The 21,818-nt window shown below is 44.6% G+C and overlaps 1 protein-coding gene across 1 annotated transcript in view; it reads left to right on the top strand.

The window, feature by feature from the left end:
- Nucleotides 1-19,930, top strand: part of LOC139689854 (sialin-like) — a 30,056-nt gene extending 10,126 nt beyond the window's left edge. Inside the window, exons 3-9 of the mRNA XM_071586949.1 lie at nt 2,785-3,027; nt 6,258-6,330; nt 9,633-9,859; nt 11,929-12,078; nt 13,998-14,130; nt 16,474-16,715; nt 19,763-19,930. Of these exons, the coding sequence (XP_071443050.1) occupies nt 2,785-3,027; nt 6,258-6,330; nt 9,633-9,859; nt 11,929-12,078; nt 13,998-14,130; nt 16,474-16,715; nt 19,763-19,930 (1,236 nt within the window). The remainder of the gene's footprint in view (nt 1-2,784; nt 3,028-6,257; nt 6,331-9,632; nt 9,860-11,928; nt 12,079-13,997; nt 14,131-16,473; nt 16,716-19,762) is intronic.
- The last annotated feature ends 1,888 nt before the right edge of the window (nt 19,931-21,818 follow it).

Raw genomic sequence — 21,818 nt, forward strand, 5'->3', positions numbered from 1 at the left:
ATTTCCTGATCATCGTGCGCATCTCGCGATTTATCGTAGCCACTCGAGAACAGAGCAAAGATGTTGGGCGAAACGCTTTGCCTGATTCCTAGTGCGTACATGAAATTCAACGAAAACTTCTTAAAAAATGATGGGGATTACGAGAGACGATACAGTCACAGGATGGATGTTAACCTCTGGTTAAAACTACCACCCAAAGTTACGGGGCGATTAAAGCTTATTACATGCAGATAATCACCCAGGTCAAAATCTTGTCCTGAATCGATCGCACGCACTCTTTAAAACAGCGATGTCCATTTTCGCGAATGCTGCTACGATATCGGTGCGTAGAGAATCAACATTATGATGCCTCGTCTTATTGATAACTCTTTCGACTACTCTCCAAACATAATAGTCGATGGGGTTCAAGTCCGGGCTATTCGGGGGCCAGAACTCCTTTGACCAGAACATGCCAATGTTATCTGAGAGCCAGTTTTGGACTAAATGACTCGTATGAGCTGGTACACTGTCCTGTGGAAAGACATATTGTCTCCCCGAGGTCACAGTTACCATCCACGGTTTCATGATAATCTTCAAAATGTGCTGATTCGAAAAAAATCGTTAATTCGGAAAAAATTGCAATTTCGGGAAAATTGCAAATTTTCTCTGAAATCAGCGCCTGAGCGTTTCCTCGAATGAGGTTTCCTCGCAGGATTAGCGAAACCTTCCCCAGACTTCTCCAAATCATTAAACTTAGCCACAATATCGTAAAGAGTTGATCTGGGGTACCAGAAGAATCGAACTATTTCGAAATATAACGCCCAGCGAGAACACTTAATATAATAGCGGCTCTTCGATTGTACTCCGCACTTGTGCGTAACATCTAGGTCATTTTGAGGTTATAACTGCTTACTAGATGCCTATAGTTATCAAGAACGCCAATCGCGACCTCCAGTGGAACTGCTATTATATCGGGAAATTCAGTTTGAAATTTGTCCGGAGATAACCGCCGCACCCTGTAAACTCATAGCATTCGTTCCCCTAATTTCCAAGGGAATGACCCGTTCAGGTCATAACAAACAACTCGCCAAGGCCCCCCTAAGGCATTTAACCTTTGATGCCGCTTCCTCGAGGACCCTGCAGACAAACACCGCCCTATTCAACCTGCCGTGCCCCGTCAAAACTGGGCAGGCTCCGGACCCAGCCATTTCGAGCAGTTTGCCAACCGATTCTTGCGATGACAACTTGGTCATGCCTTGCCGCTTGTTGGGGATTGAACCTGGTGTCATGCTCTGGCGTAGTGGAGAAACGAAGTAGCTCCACGGGGGGAAGCCGATTTTCAGGGCGTGCTGATTTATGTTTTGACTGATACGGGAAGTGCGGCTTCCGTTAAGTCCGAGAAAAATTTCAATGCGATATTGTCAATTGACCCCGCAATTCCGATTTTGACTATCTGGAAATCCTTTACATAATCTGCTGACAATAAAAGATATCCACCCATTACAAGACAAACCCTACCATACTCAATTGTAGGTTAAATTGACAGGGATCATCGGCCGTATGTTTCTTTGTTGAGGACGTTATTGTTCCAGTAATTTTCGGAATGGTGTCATTTCGCGGTATCAGATGGTGCTATATTTTTCGGAGGGGAGTTTTAAGCTGGCGTGCAAAATGACCCCCGAATGACCTCCCAAGGGTTGACTGCAGTCGCGGAGCCTCCTCATATTTGCCCGGTCGTGCTCCGAAGCGAGTCGCGATGCGCGCTGACTGAACCTTTTTGAGTGATGCACAGCGACGTCGAGAACCGCAGGTACGTGTTTCTCGCGAAGCACGGGGTTGTTTTCAACGAATATCCCACTAATGCGCACGATTACGTTCACGTCATTCTTCTGGATGGCCCTTAGTCTGTGCCCAGAAGTCCTGTGCCACCTCGATTGCTTACCAAGAGGAGAAGGAACGCCAAAATGAACGGTATGTTAGGCGCCGGCATTATTAGAAAATCCCCAAGCCCAAGGGTAAATCCCTTGACTTTGGTAGAGAGAAGGGACGGCGGCCTACCGTTATGCGTTGACTCTCGGCGATTGAAGGGCATAACCGAATCCTTTTGAATTATGTTACGTTAGTAAGTTGCATATTTATGACACTTCAGAGTTAAAACTTCGGAGTGCTAGAGGACGCCTCGATAGCTTAAATGGCTGAACCACTCGGCCGGGCTTCGAGAGATTTGGGTTCGAGTTCTGGTCAGGGCGAATGGTTTCTACACTCTGGCAGTGTAGCATTGTAATGCAAATTTACCGTTAAATGTTACTGTCGCGGCGTCTCCCGCAGTTCTCCAGAACGCTTCTTCAATTCCGCATACTTTCTTTCACCATTCCGTCCAAACTGCCAATGCTATTTCTACGTCTTCCTTGTTTGCCTAATTTTTCCCCTCTGTCTCAGCCTTCAACATCCCACCGCCAATCAAAATACTCTTCCTACATATTTCCTGCTCCTTTCGGCTTTCTACCGACAATTCCTCTCCCCAACATGCATAGTACTCGCAGGGGTAATTCTAAAAGGAAGACCTCCCAATTTTTACATAAATAGAAAGAAATTTTTATTTCTAATAATTGATAAATCATTTCAAAATTTTGTAAGTTTCTTGGGCATCAAGGTATTTGCGTATTCAAGAATTAAGATAACGTAATCGGCATTAAGAATTTCATGCCAATGGTAGAATTTTGTGGCTCAATCTTGTCGAGGATATTTGTTGCTAAACCATAAAAAGACGTTTCGCCATTGAATTGATCCGCTCTCTGTTCCTAGCTTCGTGACGGCGAGTTTGAGTGGGACGAGTCCACGCAGGGGTTGGTGCTGTCCGCCTTCTACTATGGGTACGTGTCCACGCAGCTGCTGGGGGGCATGGCTGCCATTCGATGGGGCGGCAAGATGGTCGTGGGCCCAGCCGTCGCCCTCGCGGGCGTGATCTCCGCCATGGGTCCCGTCGCCGCCAGGAACGGCGGAGCGGGGCCCTTAATCGCAGTCAGGGTGCTGCAGGGAGCCGCCTTGGTGAGTTCGGGTGGGAGGAGCCCATCTAAATACAGCTGGGTGTTACTTATTCTATGGGCAACTCTCTCTCTCAACTGCCATGGGAGCGAAATGAGCGAGGGACTGAGGGTGGCTGGGAAGTGGTCATAAAGCAATGTGCATGGAGAAGTGAAGATCAGGAATGGTATGGAAAAGAGGGCGACCGGGCTACCAACCAGATAAAACCTCACTTAGTCCGTAGAATATGGGGAATCACTAAATTTCTTAAAAAATTAAGGGTAAATATGGAAGCGGGTCATATATTTTTAACCCGTGAATATATGTATTAGAGAGCTGTCCGAAAAGTAACCTCCGTTTGCGTGAAGTGAACGGAGAAGTGGGAAAAGCCGAATGTTTGGGTGGGTAAGGCTGGAGCCACCAACTTAGTGTTTCGACGTCCCTGCAGTGAATAGGCATCCTGCTGTGGTAGTGTTGTGAAGACTGCGGTTATTCTATTTTGCTTAAGGTTAAAATGTGCACTGCAATAGAGAATGCCGCGAGTTGTTAAGTGCTGCAATCCATGATTAGGTTTTCACTGGAAAAAAACATAAGCCAATTGAAATTCATGGGCAACTTTATACGGAGTGTACAGAGATGGAATAATGAGTGAAGGCAGTGGAGTAAGGCAGTGGTGCATTCGGTTTTAAAATGGCCGAGCACCAATTATCACGACGAGGAGGATCGCAGTGGTCCACCTAGCCTTGTGATAGGTGAACTGACGGATATTCAGTTCTTGGAAATCATGGAATTTGTCCTTTCACTCTTAAACTAACAACACCACTGATGCACACAACACTGTCACTTATTACTTAGCCGGTGCACGGCACAAATTTTGCGGTGAATATCAGCAGCTATGATTTTTATTGCCAGTGAAAACCTTATCACTAAACGAATGTTGCATTTGACGAAATTTGCAATTGTATTGATCATTTTGGCTCACTACTGTAAACAAATGACAAGCGGCGTGGCCTTCCAAGCACTGCAGCTCGAGGCGTACTCCCCTGAGTGTGTGTGCGTGCGCCAATGTAACAAACGTTCGGTGCCCCCGCTTCTTTGCTCGCTACAAGCAAACAGAAGTTACTTCCCGGACATCCCTCGTAGAATGTGTGCTCAGTTCAGCACTCGTCTCCTTCGTTCCAGGGCGTCGTGTTTCCGGCGCTGCTGAGTATCTTCTCTCTATGGTTTCCGCCCTCCGAGAGGACGTATTTTGCCGGTCTTACGTTCGCATGTGAGTATACTCGGAATCACTGTAATCGACCATGAGCTCGACCTAGTGGCTTGCGAGGGAAGTGACCTGCGTATTGACCTTCGCTCCAGAAGTGGTATCGGGGACTGATTACATTCTCTTCCTCGGTATCATGATTTATAGCGGTTATGATTTACCGATCTAGATATCCCTAGCCATTGGATTTCATTGGTGATGAAGGAGAGGATGTATATCAGATTACCAGCTTTTTCAATTCCCGTGACGTGCATCATCCCTCCCCACGGGTACCCCCTCAGTTTCGCCCCCATGACACGGCCTGAACTAAAGCGTTACGGTGCCAGAGCTTCAGCATTTCAGAGAGGGAACCCTTCTGAATGGAGGAGAGCGAGCGTGCCAATCACCAGGGAGCGGTAGTGTGCACTGGCTGACTCTCGGGGTCGGAATAATATTGAAAATCTCGGAAATAGGAGAGAATGCGCTTGCAGGTAATGCACGAATACCACGGGGGATGAAACAAGTAAGCTAACAGTGACCGATATCCAAAATTCAAACAATTAAGCCAGGAATGCGGTTCTGAGGCGGTGCGGAAATACTTCCTCGATGTCCCAGTTTCGGCAATGGAAAAGTCAATGCCTAGCAAATTAAAAATAGAGAAAGCACAACCTAAATGCTGTTGTGCGGAAATTGTTAACGTGTCGAAGGGTGTGCCACGCGAAAATGAAAAATGTGGGAAAAGATTTTTGTTTTTGTGACCATACTAAGTTATTAGACAATTACAAAAGTCCTTAGCATAAGTAGACCCTCGGAAAGCGTTTGCTGATTTCTGGAGTAAAATATTTTGGGATCTCTAGGACGAAACGCCGAAAGATTTCTGATCGCATGTGAGAGAAGTGCAAGGAAATATGGCGTCGTTACCCTCATAAAAAGGCGTGAACGGGCAAAAAGTACCATCGAGCTAAGAAAACAGCTAATTAATTTAATTTCTTCAAAAGTATATTTAATCCATGTTAGGGAACACCAAACGTAATTAGACGACGTCAATGCCAGAATGTCGTGTAGGAAATGTTACCCTAGGATTAAACGGCAGCTAACACCGCACCTATATATTTGAGAGCGGCGCTAGGGAAGAGCCCTGGGACTATGGACCAAATCTCTCTGACATCAATTGCATGTACATTTCTAAAACTGGGGGATCGAGATGGTGCGGGGGCTAACGTACTGGCTTCCCACCCTGAGGGCGCGGGTTCAAATCCCGGCGGTGTTGAATATCTTTCAATGGTATCTCGATCCCTACTTGAGGTGCTTTGTGGAGGGCACTTTGGGTGAGTACGCCGTCCGTCGGATGGGACGTTAAACCGCGGACCCCTTGGCGTCTTTCGTAAAGAGTCGGCTAATGCCGACGCAGGGTTTCTCTCCACCCTACATCCTTTCCTGTCCATTCCCTATGGCGCAAATGACCTTAGCAAACCAAATGGTCGCCTCCCCTTAAAACTACTACTACTATTTCTAAAACTCGTACCTGTCACTTATATTATGGGACATAAGGGCTTCAAGGATTTATCGTAAAAAATGAGCATGGATTCATAATGGGTAAAAACATTATAAATCTGACGAGACTCAACTATCTCTTCTTGTCCACGACATTTTGGTGTTAGGTGAATATAACACTGAGATTGTTGTGACATTACTAGATGTTAAGACAGGCTTTACATGCAATTACAGAAACATTGTGGAGGGAGGCATGTTTGGGGAGTTGGCAGAGGGGCTAATGCGGAAGACGGTTTGAAATGAGGCGCGGTGATCGTTGAAAAGGGTGTTGATATGGGGTGATTCAGAGGGGTGAGACTGCCCAACTGGTGTATGGAAGGAGAGAAGGTGCAGATAAGTCGATAGATTATATTGTGTGTGGGATGGACATGAGGGAGTATGGTGGGATGGGAGAGAATTGAATCAAAGTTGAGAGAGGAAGATGGGAGATATTTTTTTGAATTTTTGTCCATTGCAGGGTACTGGTGTGGATTTGTGGATGGCAGGGGATTTGGGTTGGGGGGGGGTTGGTGGGGGGTTGGTGGATTTCAGTAAGTGTGATAAATTGGCGGGTCGTTTATGAGTAAAAGAGGGACATTCAGGGAATAATGTTACGGTGGTTTTTTGGTTTGTCAGAATTGAAAAGAGGTCTTTGAGAAGATTCAACAGACCCAGGCGAGATGTCGTGGAAGTTCGTCATAATGAGGACACAAATGTGCACTTTTCCACAAGTTTTTTGGTAGCTTACTACGCGTTTCAGTGCACAGAACCATCTTCAGGTACATGACATGTCGGAGGGACTGAATTCGTGGGAAGAAAGTTGTGCAGAAGGAGAGGGTGGGTGCGTTTAGTATCGTGGGAATGTTTGCGCGTGTAAGAGCGTCGGAGGATTTATTATTGAGAAGGAACTCGGGGTATTTGCAGCGGAAGAGAGCGTTATGTGGAATGTGTCCATGGAGAGTGGGTTATTACAAATACGGTGACCACGGGTGGAGGGTGAGTATAGGAGAGTGTGTCAAGGGTGGCAGCTGGTGTTGTGTAGGCATTGTTGTTTTTTGTTGGATTTGATGGGGAGGTGTGGAGTTTTTTACTAGTAAGAGAAATGTGAATATCGGGGAAAGTGGTAGAGTAGACGAAGGAGTAAGAGAGAGAAGAGAAAGCATTGAGGGAAGGAATAAATGTTTCAAGGGAACCCATGCTTAGTGGCCAGAGGAGTAATGTATCATCTACCCTATATCCGCCCATAGAAGAAGTTGCAGGGGTTCACGGGAAAGGGAGTTACTTTCAAGGAGGCCAAGGTGGAGGCTAGCGGCTGAGGGTCTTCATCTACTGCCCATCGCAGAGCCTTTCACCTGAAGGTAGTACGTCTTAGTTGTGGAAGGAGAAGGAGTTGTGGGTTAAGATGAAGTGAGACGACAGATTTAGCAGAAACTCGGTGCTGGGAATATGTGGTGTGGGTCGATGAGAGATCTTCATGGTGTGGATGGATTGAGGTGTAGAGGGATGTTTATTGTGGCCATGGTGATTTGGGTGTCCGGAGGAAGGGAGATATGGAGTGGAGACGGTTGAGTAAATGCCAAGTATCTTTGACACGGAATGATAGAGATTAGGCCAGCGGTTGAAGGAGTGGTCGACAAAGACGGAGGTTATCTCTGTCGGCGAGTTAAGGGGGGGAACAATTGTTCGGCCTGGGATGTCGGGTTTTATTATTCATTCATTTGTCTTGGTACCCTGCAAGCTTTGTACACTGCTAAGGTGTGTGGCAGGGGGTGGATACACACCAGACTAATTTTGGCCCAAATATGACCCTGCTTCGATCGGACAATGTTATTCTGATCTCTTATCGTTCGTGGAAAAATGACATCTTAAATCTATCTGTTATACACTTAATATCTTTAATCTAATTAACATGATGTCTCCTACCGCAGTATGATGGGAGTAATAATACATTTTCAACATCACTGCTAGAGAATTCCTTCCAATTTATGCCAGAGATAAAATGATGAAAGAAGACACTTTGCTTTTCCAAAAAGAATTTTTTCATAGCGACCTAGCTTTCGTTGCGTTACGTAACGAAACTGCTGTAACGAAACCTAGGTCGTAATAAAAAAAAATCTATGTGGAAAAGCAAAGCGTCTTCTTTCATCACGCAGGGCTTACACCATGCTATGCCAGAATCTGTTTCAAGAGATTTAATCTGTAATCTGAACTTCGCTCAGTGAGTGATTCCCAGCCTAGCTGTTCTAGTATTTTGGCTACGCTACTAAGTTTATCATATCAACGTCTTACAAATCTAGCTCCTCTACGCTGCACGCGATCCAATTCGGCAATCAATGCAAATTCGTGAGGATCCCGTATACTTGTAGCATATTCTAAATGAGGCCTAACTAATCACAGATAACATTTCTCTTTGGCCTTTTCATTACATTTACCCAGTACTCTTCTAATAAATCCTAATTTTTGGTAGTGTGTCATATTCCCCGTGTATTTCACCCGGGAGAGATCGTGTGTGATGGTAACACCAAGGTAATGTATTTAATAGAGTTCACACTTTCCATTTCGGTGTTCCCAATTCAGTAGGCGTTCGGGAGGGAATTGCTCTTTTTCCAAACATTTATGACTACGCTCCTTTTTAAGTTAATTTCTAATTGCCAAGTGTCGCACCAGCGTTGTATGACATTAAGGTCATCTAATAAAGCTGCTGTGTCCCCAGGATCACGGATATCCCACGGATATAACCACTGCATCATCGGCAAATAAACGTACCTCACTAGTGACTACGGAGGGAATGTCCTTAACGTAACGTAAGAATAACAGAGGTGCAATAACACTGATCTGGGGAACACCTGAAGTAACTTCTACTGCATTTGAGCTAACTCCATACTTGACTGCTCTTTGTACCCGACCATTTCAGCATAGATTCTATTCCATTTTATGAGATTTCATTTTAAAGCATCAGTTGACCGGCACGATTTGGTACTCTATGGGAGGTTGACTGTGAGATATTGGTTAAGACGCTTTGAAAGAACGAATTCAATGAGTAAGCCTTTTCCAAACTGCTGGTTACTCTTTCGCCTTTATCGATTTTGAGTGAATTAGCAGTTGACTTATTTCCCTGAATCTCTATGACGTACGACCAAAATGCTTTTGGATTCTCTTTCAAATATTCCGCTAACGTTTTCCTTATGAAGTCGCTTAACGCTTTCCGAAATTCATTCTTGGCACTCGCCCTAGATATCTTGTAATCATAATTGATCAGATAAGCTTCTTTTTCACGGGTGTTCGCCTAACACCCCCCGCCGCACGCCCTTGCGGCGGCTTGCGGCATATTATGTAGATGCAGATGTAGAAGTGATCTCATTCTTTCTGTCGCTAGAGATATCATCCCTAATATTTGTCATCTTGGCATGACATAGCCTTTGACGTCGCAATACTTTTCTAACATCCGCGTTGTACCATCTAGGTTCCGTGCTATCTTTTATAAATTCACTGGGAATGAAATTGTTGACTGCTGAGCGCGGTATCTCAAGGAAGTGATCCTCAGTAGTTTGTGTATTTTAGGATAATTGTTGTTGTGTGGGATGGTCGGTGATGACGTAGATTTACTTGAAGGCAAGAGGGTCGTGTGTAGGAAATAGTTGCCTATTTATTGTTCAAATGTGTCGGTGATCGATTAGGGGGGGAATAGGGAAGAGGGTTGGATGCTGCGTCGATTAGGGAGTGAAGCCATCCTTTAGTACGCGTAGGCGAGGCATTGCCACGAGCTGATTTAAATTTGAAGTAACGTTTTCGAAATATCAGATTCCGAATTGTTGAAAATAAGATGTTTTAAAATTGTGTCGACATATTGCAGCCATCCACTTGGGCACGGTCATCGGAATGACGCTCTCCGCCTGGCTTGTGGAGTTGGGTGGCTGGCCGCAGGTGTTCTACTTCTTCGGCGCCGTCGGCGTCTTGTTCCTGGTGCCATGGTGGCTCTTCGTCTACGACACCCCAGAGGAGCACCCCAGGATATCCGAGGCGGAGTCGGAGTTCTTACTGCGGACGCTAGTCAACTCCAAGGTCGACGGCGAATGCAAGGTGATGCCCCTCTCGAATTCGCGCGCATTACCCCAAAATGGGAACCGTTCATCATCTAAATCTAACCGAAAACTAATTGCCCATTATACCCCTTTATTTCTTTATGTACCAAAATCACTTCAGCTGGCCACGCCTTGCGCATCACCAGCCGAATCGTGATGGCATGCTGTGCCCGAAATTTCACCTTTCCTTTGTTGTCTATCATCCTGAATTGCCAAAAAAGCGTGATGGGAGATGTCTGCGCAAGGGACTCGGAAGAAATGAGAAGGGCGTTAGGTACCAGGATAGCTCGAAGAGCTGCAGTAAACCGACCCTCTGCTTACACATTACCTATGACTATCATAATGGTGGTCATTTGCATCTTACAATTGTAAAAATCCGTGTTTTATTCGTGTATACAAGGTCTTTCCCAAAAGTAGTGAAGTACATTGTTGCCTGGATAGAAAGATGGACGAATGGCGGTTCCTCTGGCTGGGTTCGAGGGAGGGGAGTCTCGGGAAAGGATGGAGGCCGCTGGCAGTTGGCTCCCAGCCTTTGCGGAGTGCGGGTCATTCGTTCGCGAAACCTCTATAGCGTGACCTCGTTACGCTCAAGTCATTAATCCGTTATTGGAACAACGCTATGCCATCAAATTTTGCGTGACAATGGACAATCCGAGAGAAGAACACATTGCATGCTCAAGGGAGCTTATGGTGGTAACAAAATGAGTAGATTGGGTGATTTTGAGTGTCGCAAGTTTCTTCGGGAGGGTAGAGAAGATGTCGAAGACGCCGGCGTTCAAGAGGACGCCCATCGACCTCAAAAAGTGACGAAAATATTGCAAAAGTGAAGGCTTTGTTGGACAGGGATCGCATATTAAGCGTTCGCATGGCTTCTTATGAACTTGGAATACCTAAATGTGATGTGCATAAACTTTTGAGATAAAGAATCAAAATACTAGATTTGTATAAAAAGTTTCGGTAGCAATTTCTTCCTGGCGTGTGCGTGAGAAGTGCAGAATTCACACAGTCGGTTTTTAGGTGTGCGCATGGTCGCAGATATCGTACATACATGGGCATTGATAAGGCAATGACAATGCACGCACCATTATCACTTAAAATCTGGCGATGCGAAAGTTCTGCGCTAAACTCGCCCCGAAAGTCTCGGCGGACGGCCAAGAGCAGAGTCGACACTCTGCTTGCGAAGACCTTATGCAAAGGCATCGCGACGATTTCCCAACCCCGTTACAGTCGCGACTTGGCGCCAGGAGACTATTTCCTATTCCCTGTAAAGTTGAAATCCTCCCTCAAAGGAAAACACCACCATGGGACCCTAAGTGCCATCGAAGAAACTTGAACGCGTATTCTTAAGAACCTCTCGGAATTCGCCTACCAGGGAACCTTTTGGGTCGTGGGAAAGCCGCTTTGGCAAAAGTGTGTTTGACGCTCAAGAGATGTACTTTGAAGAATTTTGAGGCATTTTAGCAATATCTGAAATCAATTTATTTTCCCTTATACTTTTTATACAAATCATGTAAAAGTATCACAGAATGAAGTCCTCTACAGTGACCGCTTCTCGAAGATGGAAGTGAATTTACCTTTGGATGTATTCATCTCTATTAGATTGTTCTGGTGAAATTAAGTTCTTTGAGTACCGTCTCGTATATATTTGATAGGAAAGGTCATTTCGAATAATGTATCTGATGTTAGAGGACTTAGAAGATGCATGTAGAGTGTAAGTAACCGCCTGAAAGACAAGATAGGCTAAGAAAATTAACGTTGGAGAGGGAAAAATGGTTTACGTATTGATGGATACCCATGACGTCTGGAAAATTTGTCTAAATTGCAACTTTGAATAACTGACTCATACATTTACCCTATTCTCATATTAACCATATCTCACGTAGACCAGAGCTACTCGCCGTATTCGAGCTCCCCACGATAAGTCTACTTTTTAACCGTGGGGTTGCTCTCCCTTCCCCTGAATGGCTGAGCCCCCTCCCCCGCATCATCATTGAAAGCCCTCTTCCCCATTGGTCGACAGCACTTGGTGCGCACGCCGAGGTTAATTTGTTCGCCTCTTCTTCGCAGTCTCCGCCCGTGCCGTGGGCCGCCATCCTCACGTGTCCGTCCGTGTGGGCAATCGCCGTCGTCCACACCGGATACGCCTGGGTGCTGTTCACCTTCGTGAACGGACTCCCGACCTACATGAAGAATGTCCTCAACTACAACATCGAGAAGGTGCGTCCAGCTCCCAATTTGCCCACTTATTTCATTTAAGTTGTTATGATATCAATCTTATCATTGGGTCATGTCGAACCAGAGGAATACGGAGAATATGTGCGCATGCTAACAAACAATTAGGATTTATTAGAAGGATACAGGGTTAATGTGGTGGAAAAGTCAAAGAGAAATGTTATCTGTTGCTGGTTAGGTCTCCTTCAGAGTATTCTACTAGTATATGGGATCCTCACGAAGTTGGATTAATTGCCAAATTGGATCGCGTGCAGCATAGAGGAGCTATATTCGTAAAACTTTGATATGATAAACATAGTAGCGTATCCGAAGTAGTAGCGCAGATAGTAAATTACAGATTGAAGCTCTTGCATAAATTGGAAGTAGATCTCTTTTGCAGTAATGTTGAAAGTGTATTATTATTACCCCCTTCTTAATAGGAAAGGAGAGATCATGCCAATAAAATTAGAGAGATTAAGAGCAGAACAGATAGATTTAAAATGTCATTTTTTCCACGAAAGATAGGGGATCAGAATAACATTTTCCGACCGCGGTAGGGTCATATTCAGGTCGAAATTAGTCCGTTGTGTATTCACCCCCTGCCACACACCCTATTGTTGGCTTGCAAAGTACCATGTGTGATCGGTAGAATGAACGTAAATGAAAGTCAATATCCTGAGGAAAGTGGAAATGCATATTGTTTTCTATCATTGTGGAATAAACACAATGAAACAGCTCGAAACAGGTGGCATTAGTAAATAAATCTACAGGATAATCTTTGGCTTATCCCGTATGGGTCATGAATCTACATCTTCATAATACCTCGCAAACCGCCGAAAGGGTGTGTGGCGGGTGGTGTTAGGTAACCACCCGTAAAAGAGAACAAAACCACATGCAAAATCAACACGTCCATGCCAACCCACATCCACAGTGGCTCATACATATTCATACCAAAGCCCTTTCAACTCATGCGTACGCGTATACTATCAACTAAAAAACAAATACGCCTTAGGATTGAGTAAAAATTTATTCAATGAAGTGCAAGCTAGAATTTGAAAAGTAAGAAGGCGAAATTCCACTCCAACATGGACATGCAACATTCAATGGGCTCCTCCCCAAGACACAGGTAGGGAATTAGTCTGCGGGAACACTGGAACTATGAACAGGATGTAAATGGGAGGGGATGATTCTGAAGAAGTGTGGTTCCTGCGTTAGAGTGACACTATGGTCTTAATTATGACAACAATTTAATCCACGGACGACGTAGTGGTTCAGGAATAATTGCCTTCTATAGACTATAATGACGATCATGTCTATGAAAACATATCGAGGGTATTCATATTTTAAAGAGAAAAGAAAAGGCAATAATCTTATAAAATTGAAATGCCTTTTTTAGTAAAATCAGCAAAAATACTGGTCTAAAAGTCTACAGATTGGGGCCAGAAATTGAGTAAAGACCAGTGGAATTCCGTACGACTAAAATGTTAGCAGTTAATTACGTGATTGCAAACCGCTTGCCGAATGAGATGTATAAAGTAGAATACACATTTGTCTTTCAAGGCACTCGGGGGAGTGAGTTCGTCTCGCTGTTTCATGTATTTTATGATTATTCTCCGAGTAATACCAACAAGCAGCTCATCATGACTGAGCAGCGCGCTGTTTTACGACTTCTTACTGTCGTAGCATTTGTACTTCGTTGGGAGCCCTTTGACTTACCCGTCCTAATGCTATTTCAGTTTTATTGCATTCTTAATGTGGCGTTATCACCCACTGCCACACACCTTGGCAGTAGTTTCCAGGGCACCTAGTAAAGTAACAAAACTATATGATAATTTTGATAGAAACAATCCATGGCAACTCTCCTTGATTGATCGAATTTTTCAATGCCTCTCTTCCCCGATGGTGATTGACCGCCTACCGTGCAGAGCGCCTTCCTAGCATCCCTGCCTTACCTGCTGCAGTGGTTCACCAGCTCGGCGAGCGGAATCCTGTCGCAGTGGCTGAGGGAGAAGGGCATCGTGAGCCACCTGACCGCCTACCGCCTCATGAACGGAATCTGTACGCACTTCCTTGCTTGCCTCCCGTCTCAGCACGTGTCCTTTTCGTAGCGAGCGAGGTGGACAGTCGGCACTATCATGCCGCGTCCATGTCAGCCATGAACCTGGCCTTGTGATATTGAAAAAAAGGTTCGCCTGCAACTCAATGATTGAAGCAAGTGGCAATGGACGAGTTGGAAGGATTCCCTTCCGTCCCTCCTCAACAATAACATGAACTAGGCAGCGGGAATTGACGCTGCAGCGATATCACTTGATCCCTGCGCTTTTCAGTTTGATATGTTATCCTAGATTACCTGATTTTATTGAACAAATGGCCAATATTTGTGTGCATTTAATTCCATTCAGGCTTTGGGAGCAAACTTATTTTGAACATAATGAAATTCCATGTTTATTAATCTTCTTCATAAGATCTCTCTATCTTTTTAATTTTGTTGTCTCCAGCGTAACTTTATCAAATTTGCGCAACATATTGAAATTAAATAAGTAACTTTTTATTTCCACGCACACTTTAATTAGAGCAGGACTTAAGTTTCGATGTTGGACGTCACCATCAGGTGGTCCACACGGAAGGCAACTTTGTACATAAATATACCTTCAGAGCGGGAGAGGGGTGGACCAATCCGGTCAGAGCGGGAGGGGAAGGGAGGGTGGAGTTTTAAAAAAAAGGTAAAAATATAGAAAAGAGGAAAAGGGAAGTACAGCCTTCGGTGTCAATCTTTGGCTGTTTTGGGGGGTTCGTTTGGGAGGGGGATGTTACCCCCTGTGGGATGCACTGAACTTGAAAGAGTGGTAGATCTAGGAGTGGGGGTGAGGGTGTGAGTGATCACAGAATTTCACTGGTAAGTTCACCCTCGCAACGGACATACTATAAAGTTTCTAAATGCGCCAATACATGGTGCGTTCCGAAAGTAATGCAATTAAATTTCCCGCGCCGCTCTTAGCGGTGTAGTAGGGGGGGGAGGGGTACTAAGCGTTGCCGCGAAACCGGTCTCAGTTATCTCCAAGCCGTGGAAGCGGCAGGACGTCAGTTATTGTAAACCTCTGCGCGCCGACCGTGTCACGAAAAAAATGAAATCGACGATCGAGCAACGTTACGCGATTACTAAGTTTTCTGCTAAAATGGAATAAATCTCTTGAGAAGACTAACAGAATGATTCGTGAGGCAAACGGGAACTCTGCTCTGCCCTACTCTCACAAGTTTCGAGGTGGCTAAAGGCCTTTAAGGAGGGCCGGGAACCGGTACAACATGGACAACGCTCTGGGCGGCCGTCAACCAGCAAAACCGACAAACATGTCTTTTTCGCCCGTGAAGGAGTGGTCTATAAGGAGTTTGTTCCTCAAAGACAGACAGTTGACGCTGCCTACTAAATGTGTGTGCTGTAAAGACTCCGAAAAAGGGTCATCAGGACGAGAAAATACATCTCCGTTACCTGGCAACTCCATCACGAAAGCGCGCACTGCCGCAACGCGCTAATAGTCCGCGATTTCCTGGCCAAACACGAGGCGCCAACGCTGCCCCATCCCCCTATAGTCCTGACGTCGCCCCAGCAGACTTCATTTTGTTCCCTCAGATTAAGGCAACCCTGAAAGGAGCCCGTTTTTCGTCCATATAAGAGATCCAATCAGCCGTGGCGAAGACCTTGCGAGAGGTCCCCGAAGACGCCTTCCAGGGCGCATGCCAGAGGTCATGGCAGAGTCGCTGAAAAAATGTGTAGAGGCCAAGAGTAATCTGAAGTATTTTAAGTATTTGTGCAAATTTCTTCAATAAATGAATAAAACAATAATTGCATTACTTTCGGAAGGCACCCAACTACATACGTCCAACCAAGAACATCAACTCTATGGCCTTTATTTTCGGAATAGAGAATTTCAGTCTCAAAGTCACTTTTGTAGTCGCGTTCGATAGGGTGCTTGGTAAAGATAGGTGTCGTGTGCTTATTCTTTACTTATGTTTTGTGCTCTATTATTCTTTCTTTAATTTTCCGTTCTGTTCGCTCAATGTACTTCGTGTTATTCTCCGAGCACTTTAATTCATACACTTCATACTCTCGTCTTATATCATTTTGTCTTTACCATGCTGAGATCAGGTTCTTGAAAATCTCTCTATCTTCTTCTTTCGCAATGACCCCCGGCATTATTTTCTAAACACTTCTGCAATATTTCTCTGATATCATCAAGTTATTTTAGAGATTACCATATGTAGTAATAGAACGTTTTCACTTGGTTCAAAAAGCGTCGCACTCCAAACGGAGCAAATTGATGCGATGCGAGTATCCTATTTGACCTCTCAAAATCCAGTAATGCACTATTTTTTTTCACGGCCCTGCGTTCTCTTCCCGAACAGTTCTCCTCGGATCGGCGGCCTCTCTCCTGGCCATCACTTTCCTCGGCTGCTCCTACGTCCCAATCATAGCCATGCTGTGCCTTTACGGTGTCCTCGGTGGCATGTTCTATGGGGGGTCGTACCTGAACCACATGGACATCGCGGTCAACTACTCCGGCATCCTCTCCGGCATCAACCAGACGTTATCCTCGCTCGCTGGCGTCGTGGCTCCCATCGTGAGGGGTCAGCTCACGCAAGGAAAGGTCAGCGCTCACCAGGGAAACAACCCTTCGGACCCGTCGCCGGAACCCCATGGGCTTCAGAGCCCCCGAGCTGCCCGCCCTCCCAAACGGTTTTGTCCCTCGCGTGCTTCCACCTGCAATCACGTGATTCTAATACTTTTCGATAATCGTTTATTTCATTGCATGAGATTTTAATTGTGGACATCGTTTATGGAAAATTGGAGGCATTCCGTGAGATATTGGTGAAGAAGTTCTGAAAAAAAGGAATGAGTTGACCTTCTCCAAACTGCTGGTTACTCTGAGAACTTCAAAGAAAATCTCCTATGGCCGTAATAAATTGCCAACACTCCTTCGAAAGGAAATCTAAAATTTGCTGTGATAGTTTGTTGGACAGGGAATTCCGCCACAGGGACCATCCACAACCTCTCAATCAGAATCAGTTATTAAGATGCGTAATCATCTGCTTATAAAGTGGTGCGAGACATGGGGGCTAGAATTAAAGTTGAAGAAATACTATAAATATGTTTCGGTTCATCTGCCACGTGGCTTGGCCGATCACTGCGGCGTCCTCGTCGTGAACATTGGTGCTGTGGTCATTTTTGAACTGAATGCACCACTGCCCCACTCCGCCTTCAGTCATTATTCCGTCTCCGCACACTCCATGCAAAGTTGCCCATGAATTCCAATTGGCTCGTGGTATTCTCCCAATAAAAACCAAATCACAGATCGCACTTCACAACTCCTAGAGGATATTCTATTTGCAGCACACATTTTAACTGTTCGAAATGTGAGCCGAGTATAAGAAGCACAGTCTGCCACGTCAGGATGCGCAGTACTGAGTGCCGGGACATTTAGACTCCAAGATGGAGGTTCTAGCCTCAGCCACCGTTTCCCTTGGCCGAAACGTAAGTTACTTTCTTGGCAGCCTCTCGTGTATGATTACCGGCCCAAGGTCGGATACCTTTTAAATCACCCTCGTATTTAATATATTAATTATTATTTTTATTATTAAGTATTCATAAAACTTTTAAAAATTGGATTCATTTCAAACATAATAATGGAATAACGATCTTAGTATATTATTAGAAATATAAAAGTACCATCTGAGCGTTGATTCTGCCCAACAGTCAAGTGTCGATCATTTCGGCGATTTTCATGTATTCATGTTCAATGACTATAGGTTTCTAGTCTTACAAGCAAAATATTTATAAGTGGATAAATCTTAAGGCACTTTATTGCCACAACCATAGTATTTAATAATAGTCACCAAGGAGGCTGCGATTTGGTGTTATTACATGTGCAAAATACCCCGCAAGCCGTCGCAAGGATGTGTGGCAGGGGGTGGTAGATCACCAGCCATTCTACATGTATTCCCTCTATTTCCTCATGAACCTGGCAACCCGCGATCAACCAAACACCGCGTGCAAAGGGGGCGACCGAGCACCAATCATGCAACATGCCTACATTAATTCCGAGTATTATATGGTTAGCAGCTGTTTCTATGCCTACTCGAAGAGAATAAGAAAATATATTAAAAGAGGGCTGACACACATGCGATTCAGACTCTTATTACCGGTTAGTATTCTACACATTCCGGACGGAGAATTGACAAATGCAATAGACTTTATATACATTCACCACACCACACCTGGCACAAGGGCGCACGACGGGGGTGCGTTAGGGCGCCAGAATTGGGGCGTGTTTTGTGGGAATTTAACCCCTATTTTCGAGAGCGGGTACCTTTTATTTTTTTAGATGTTCCCCTTTTTATTGTCGTCGTGAATCGTCCGCGGGAAAAATGAATACTTTAATCTATCAATTCGACAATCTAACTCTCTCATTTTGTGGCAATTGTTGGCCCTGCCAATATAATTAGAGGCCCTAATTATATCTCCAATGTTGGATGAAAAACCGCACGCTTTATATCTTTGTAAAAATTTTAATCTAGCCCTGAGCCTTCGCATATCTAAAGGTTCCCACCCCAGATTCTGCATTTACTGTGTGATGCTTTGTTTTCTTTGGTGCGAACTATTCACGAACCTAGCGGCCATTATCTGTGCCCTATTCAATTCTGTAATTAATGTTTTTCGGAAAGGATCCCAAACGCTCGCCGCATACTCAATGTGAGGCCTTAGTAAAGATAAATAGCACGTTTCCTTCACTTTTTCGTCGCTACTCCTTCCGACTTGGCGTTTGACGAGTGCCAGCTTTTTCAGCGCCCCACCACGTATCGTGCGTGTATGTTTTCCCCGAGAAAGATCCGATGCAATGGTGACCCCTCCAAGACTTATACTCCATTCACGACGCTCATCCGAGTGTGTAATTTGGTAGAGTTTGGTTGTGTTTTCTATTGTTTAAGAAATGCATGATGATACCTTTTTCTTATTTAACTCCAGCCTCCATTCATCACACCAATTTTGAGTGTCGTAGTTATTCATAATTTGCGTCATTCGCTATTTCCCTGTAGATTACATTGTCGTCGGCAAAGAGTCTTATGATGATTTTTATTTTACTGGTGATGCCATAAATGTGTATCGTTATAAATAGCAGTGGTCCTATGAAGCTACCCTGTGGGACGCCGGATGTTACTTTCACATAATTAGAGCTTGAGCCATCTATTACTACCCTTTGTCGCTGAGGTCATCAAGGAAGTCCCGAATCCAGTTCATTACTTTGTCGTTCATTCCATTCCATTGCACCTTGTGTATCAATTTAGTGTGTGTGGGTGGGTATCGTAAATAATTAAATTACTTACGAAACAAAAATTGGTTAAATGTGATGTATTATATCTACAGTGAAAGAGACACGTGAATTTGTATGATTAGAGGATGGTATTGGTGGACATCGGCCATGTTCCCTTTTTAAAGTTTGTTTTCTAATGTGTTAAAAAATCAAAGTTAAAATTAATCCCCGTTCTTAAAACGGCCAGTCATGTTTCTCGCTTATTGGTAGGCATACAGTTCTCCTCCCTATGGTGTTACTTGATGTCACTGTCAAATTAATCGCCTAATGAGATGAAACTCAAACTCCAACCAGTCTCACGCTTTGTATTTCAATTCTCCACGCAGGAAACCCTGACTCAGTGGAACGTGGTGTTCTACATTGCGGTCGGGATCTCCGTTGGTTCCTACTTGATCTTCCACTTTTTCGGCTCGGTGGAAGAGCAGCCTTGGAACAAACCAAAAATGGCTGACCCGGAGAAACCTGCCGAGCAAACGGAAACCACCCGATTCTGAAGGACATCCCTGCGAGGTACACTCTTCCTGCCCGGTGCGACCGATCGGTGGTCCATTTCCTGAGATCCGGAATGTGGAGCTCTTGGTACCAAAGCCATTCTACGAATCTTTGTTGAGGAAAGCGTAATTTAATAACGCCTCAAAGGATAATGTAGAATTCAACCTAACACTTCCTCGGTGGAGCATGACTTAGAATACTGAACATATTTCGCCAGGAGGCCATCATGGTCAGTGAAGCACGGTAGTCAAAACATGAAGAAGTCCATAGAACGCCATCAATTCCGAAAACTCCCTTCCTTATCACATGCGTAAATTAAAGCCTCACCTTCGGCTCTTCTGAAATGGTGCTTCCAGTGGCGCTGCCCTTTGACCTTTTGTGGTTGCTAGTGAAACGATTTGCAGAGCAATCCTCATGCCCGACTCCTTTCCCCCTGACTCCGTCGACTGCCAGGGACGAGGAAACGAGCCGACCTGCCGAGGGGGGTTGAGGTCGTGGGGGCGGGAGTGGGTTTTTGAGATCCTAATCCAGCTCTCGGTAGATCAGGGGGAGGTTTCTCGTTGCGATGGGTCAATTTACATGTCCTCTGTATTGACAAGTATTCGACTTAACTTGAAAGATATTGAAACACAATCCCCCTTGAATGGCGCCAGGTTGATTGGCGCCGAAGCCTGTGCGTTGTCGTTAGAAAGCTCTGCATGATTGATCTATAAGGTTATATATATCTAATATGTTTGTGAGTTTTCTTGTAAATATGATGAGTTGAGCCCTGAATGCCACACGTTCTAGAAATTATTCAAGATTTACAGCATTTGGCTGGCAATTCCGTTTCGTAAAATAGATCGCACTGGTTATGTTGACGACCGCGGAGACAACGCTTTAACAAATATCTCTACTTCGGTTGATTTAAACTCATCTTGAAATTCCTTTAATATACTGATTCACTGACTCAAAAACTGTGACGTTGCATTTCAAACATGGAATTTTAATGAATTTATCTCGGAGCCATGAACTGATTTCGCCGCTTGCTCTTGATTGCGGATTAGATAATGTTGCCAACCTAGGTTATCTTCGTTGATGCCAACGGTTTTATGATAAATTTAGCACATGTTTCATGTGAGCAAAAACTTAATTAGACTAGGAATGGAATTACGAAAAATACGTTGTTCAACACGACGCCAGAATAAATAAATTATTCCAGTAATTATGAAAGGTATCAAACTTGTCTTCTAGGATTGGGTGCTTTGGATGGGCTCGGTCGGAACTCGCATGTTGGGTAATTCTGTCATTTAAATCGACATCCTCACAATACCTCGCAAGCCGTCGCAAGGACGTGTGGCAGAGGGTGGCAGGCCACCAGCCATTCTAAATACATCCCCCCTTTTTCTTCATGCACATGGCAACCCGCGATCTACCCAAAAACCGCGTGGAAAGGGGGCGACCGAACACAATTCATGCAACATGCATACACATATTACAAGTATAACATAGTTAGCAGATACTCCTATGCCTACACAAAGAGAACAAGAAAATACGTTAAATGTATATAATTAGTAGCTAACAGATTCATATTCTTTTTTACATAATGAGTGGTTTTGCCTCTAAATTAAAGGTTACCGATGGCAAAAAGCTTTGAGCGCCACAAGGAAAAATCTGATACCTCATTCATAGATCGTAGATTCAATCAAACATCTTAATTTAATCCATCTTCGGCTGGAGCGCCAAAATATCGTGCAAGGCGCGTGCGTGTTGAAGAATGCGTTGAACTCCCTGAGGCGTAGTGGAGACAGGCATGTTTGTTGTTGAAAGTTTAATTTATATTATCAATTATTGTTGAGTAAGATTGACAATATATTTTATACTCACTGGGACATTTTGCAGGGGAAATAA

This window comes from Hetaerina americana, unplaced genomic scaffold (genome assembly GCF_022747635.1).
Source record: "Hetaerina americana unplaced genomic scaffold, ioHetAmer1.1.p SCAF_28, whole genome shotgun sequence".
Taxonomy (NCBI): domain Eukaryota; kingdom Metazoa; phylum Arthropoda; class Insecta; order Odonata; family Calopterygidae; genus Hetaerina; species Hetaerina americana.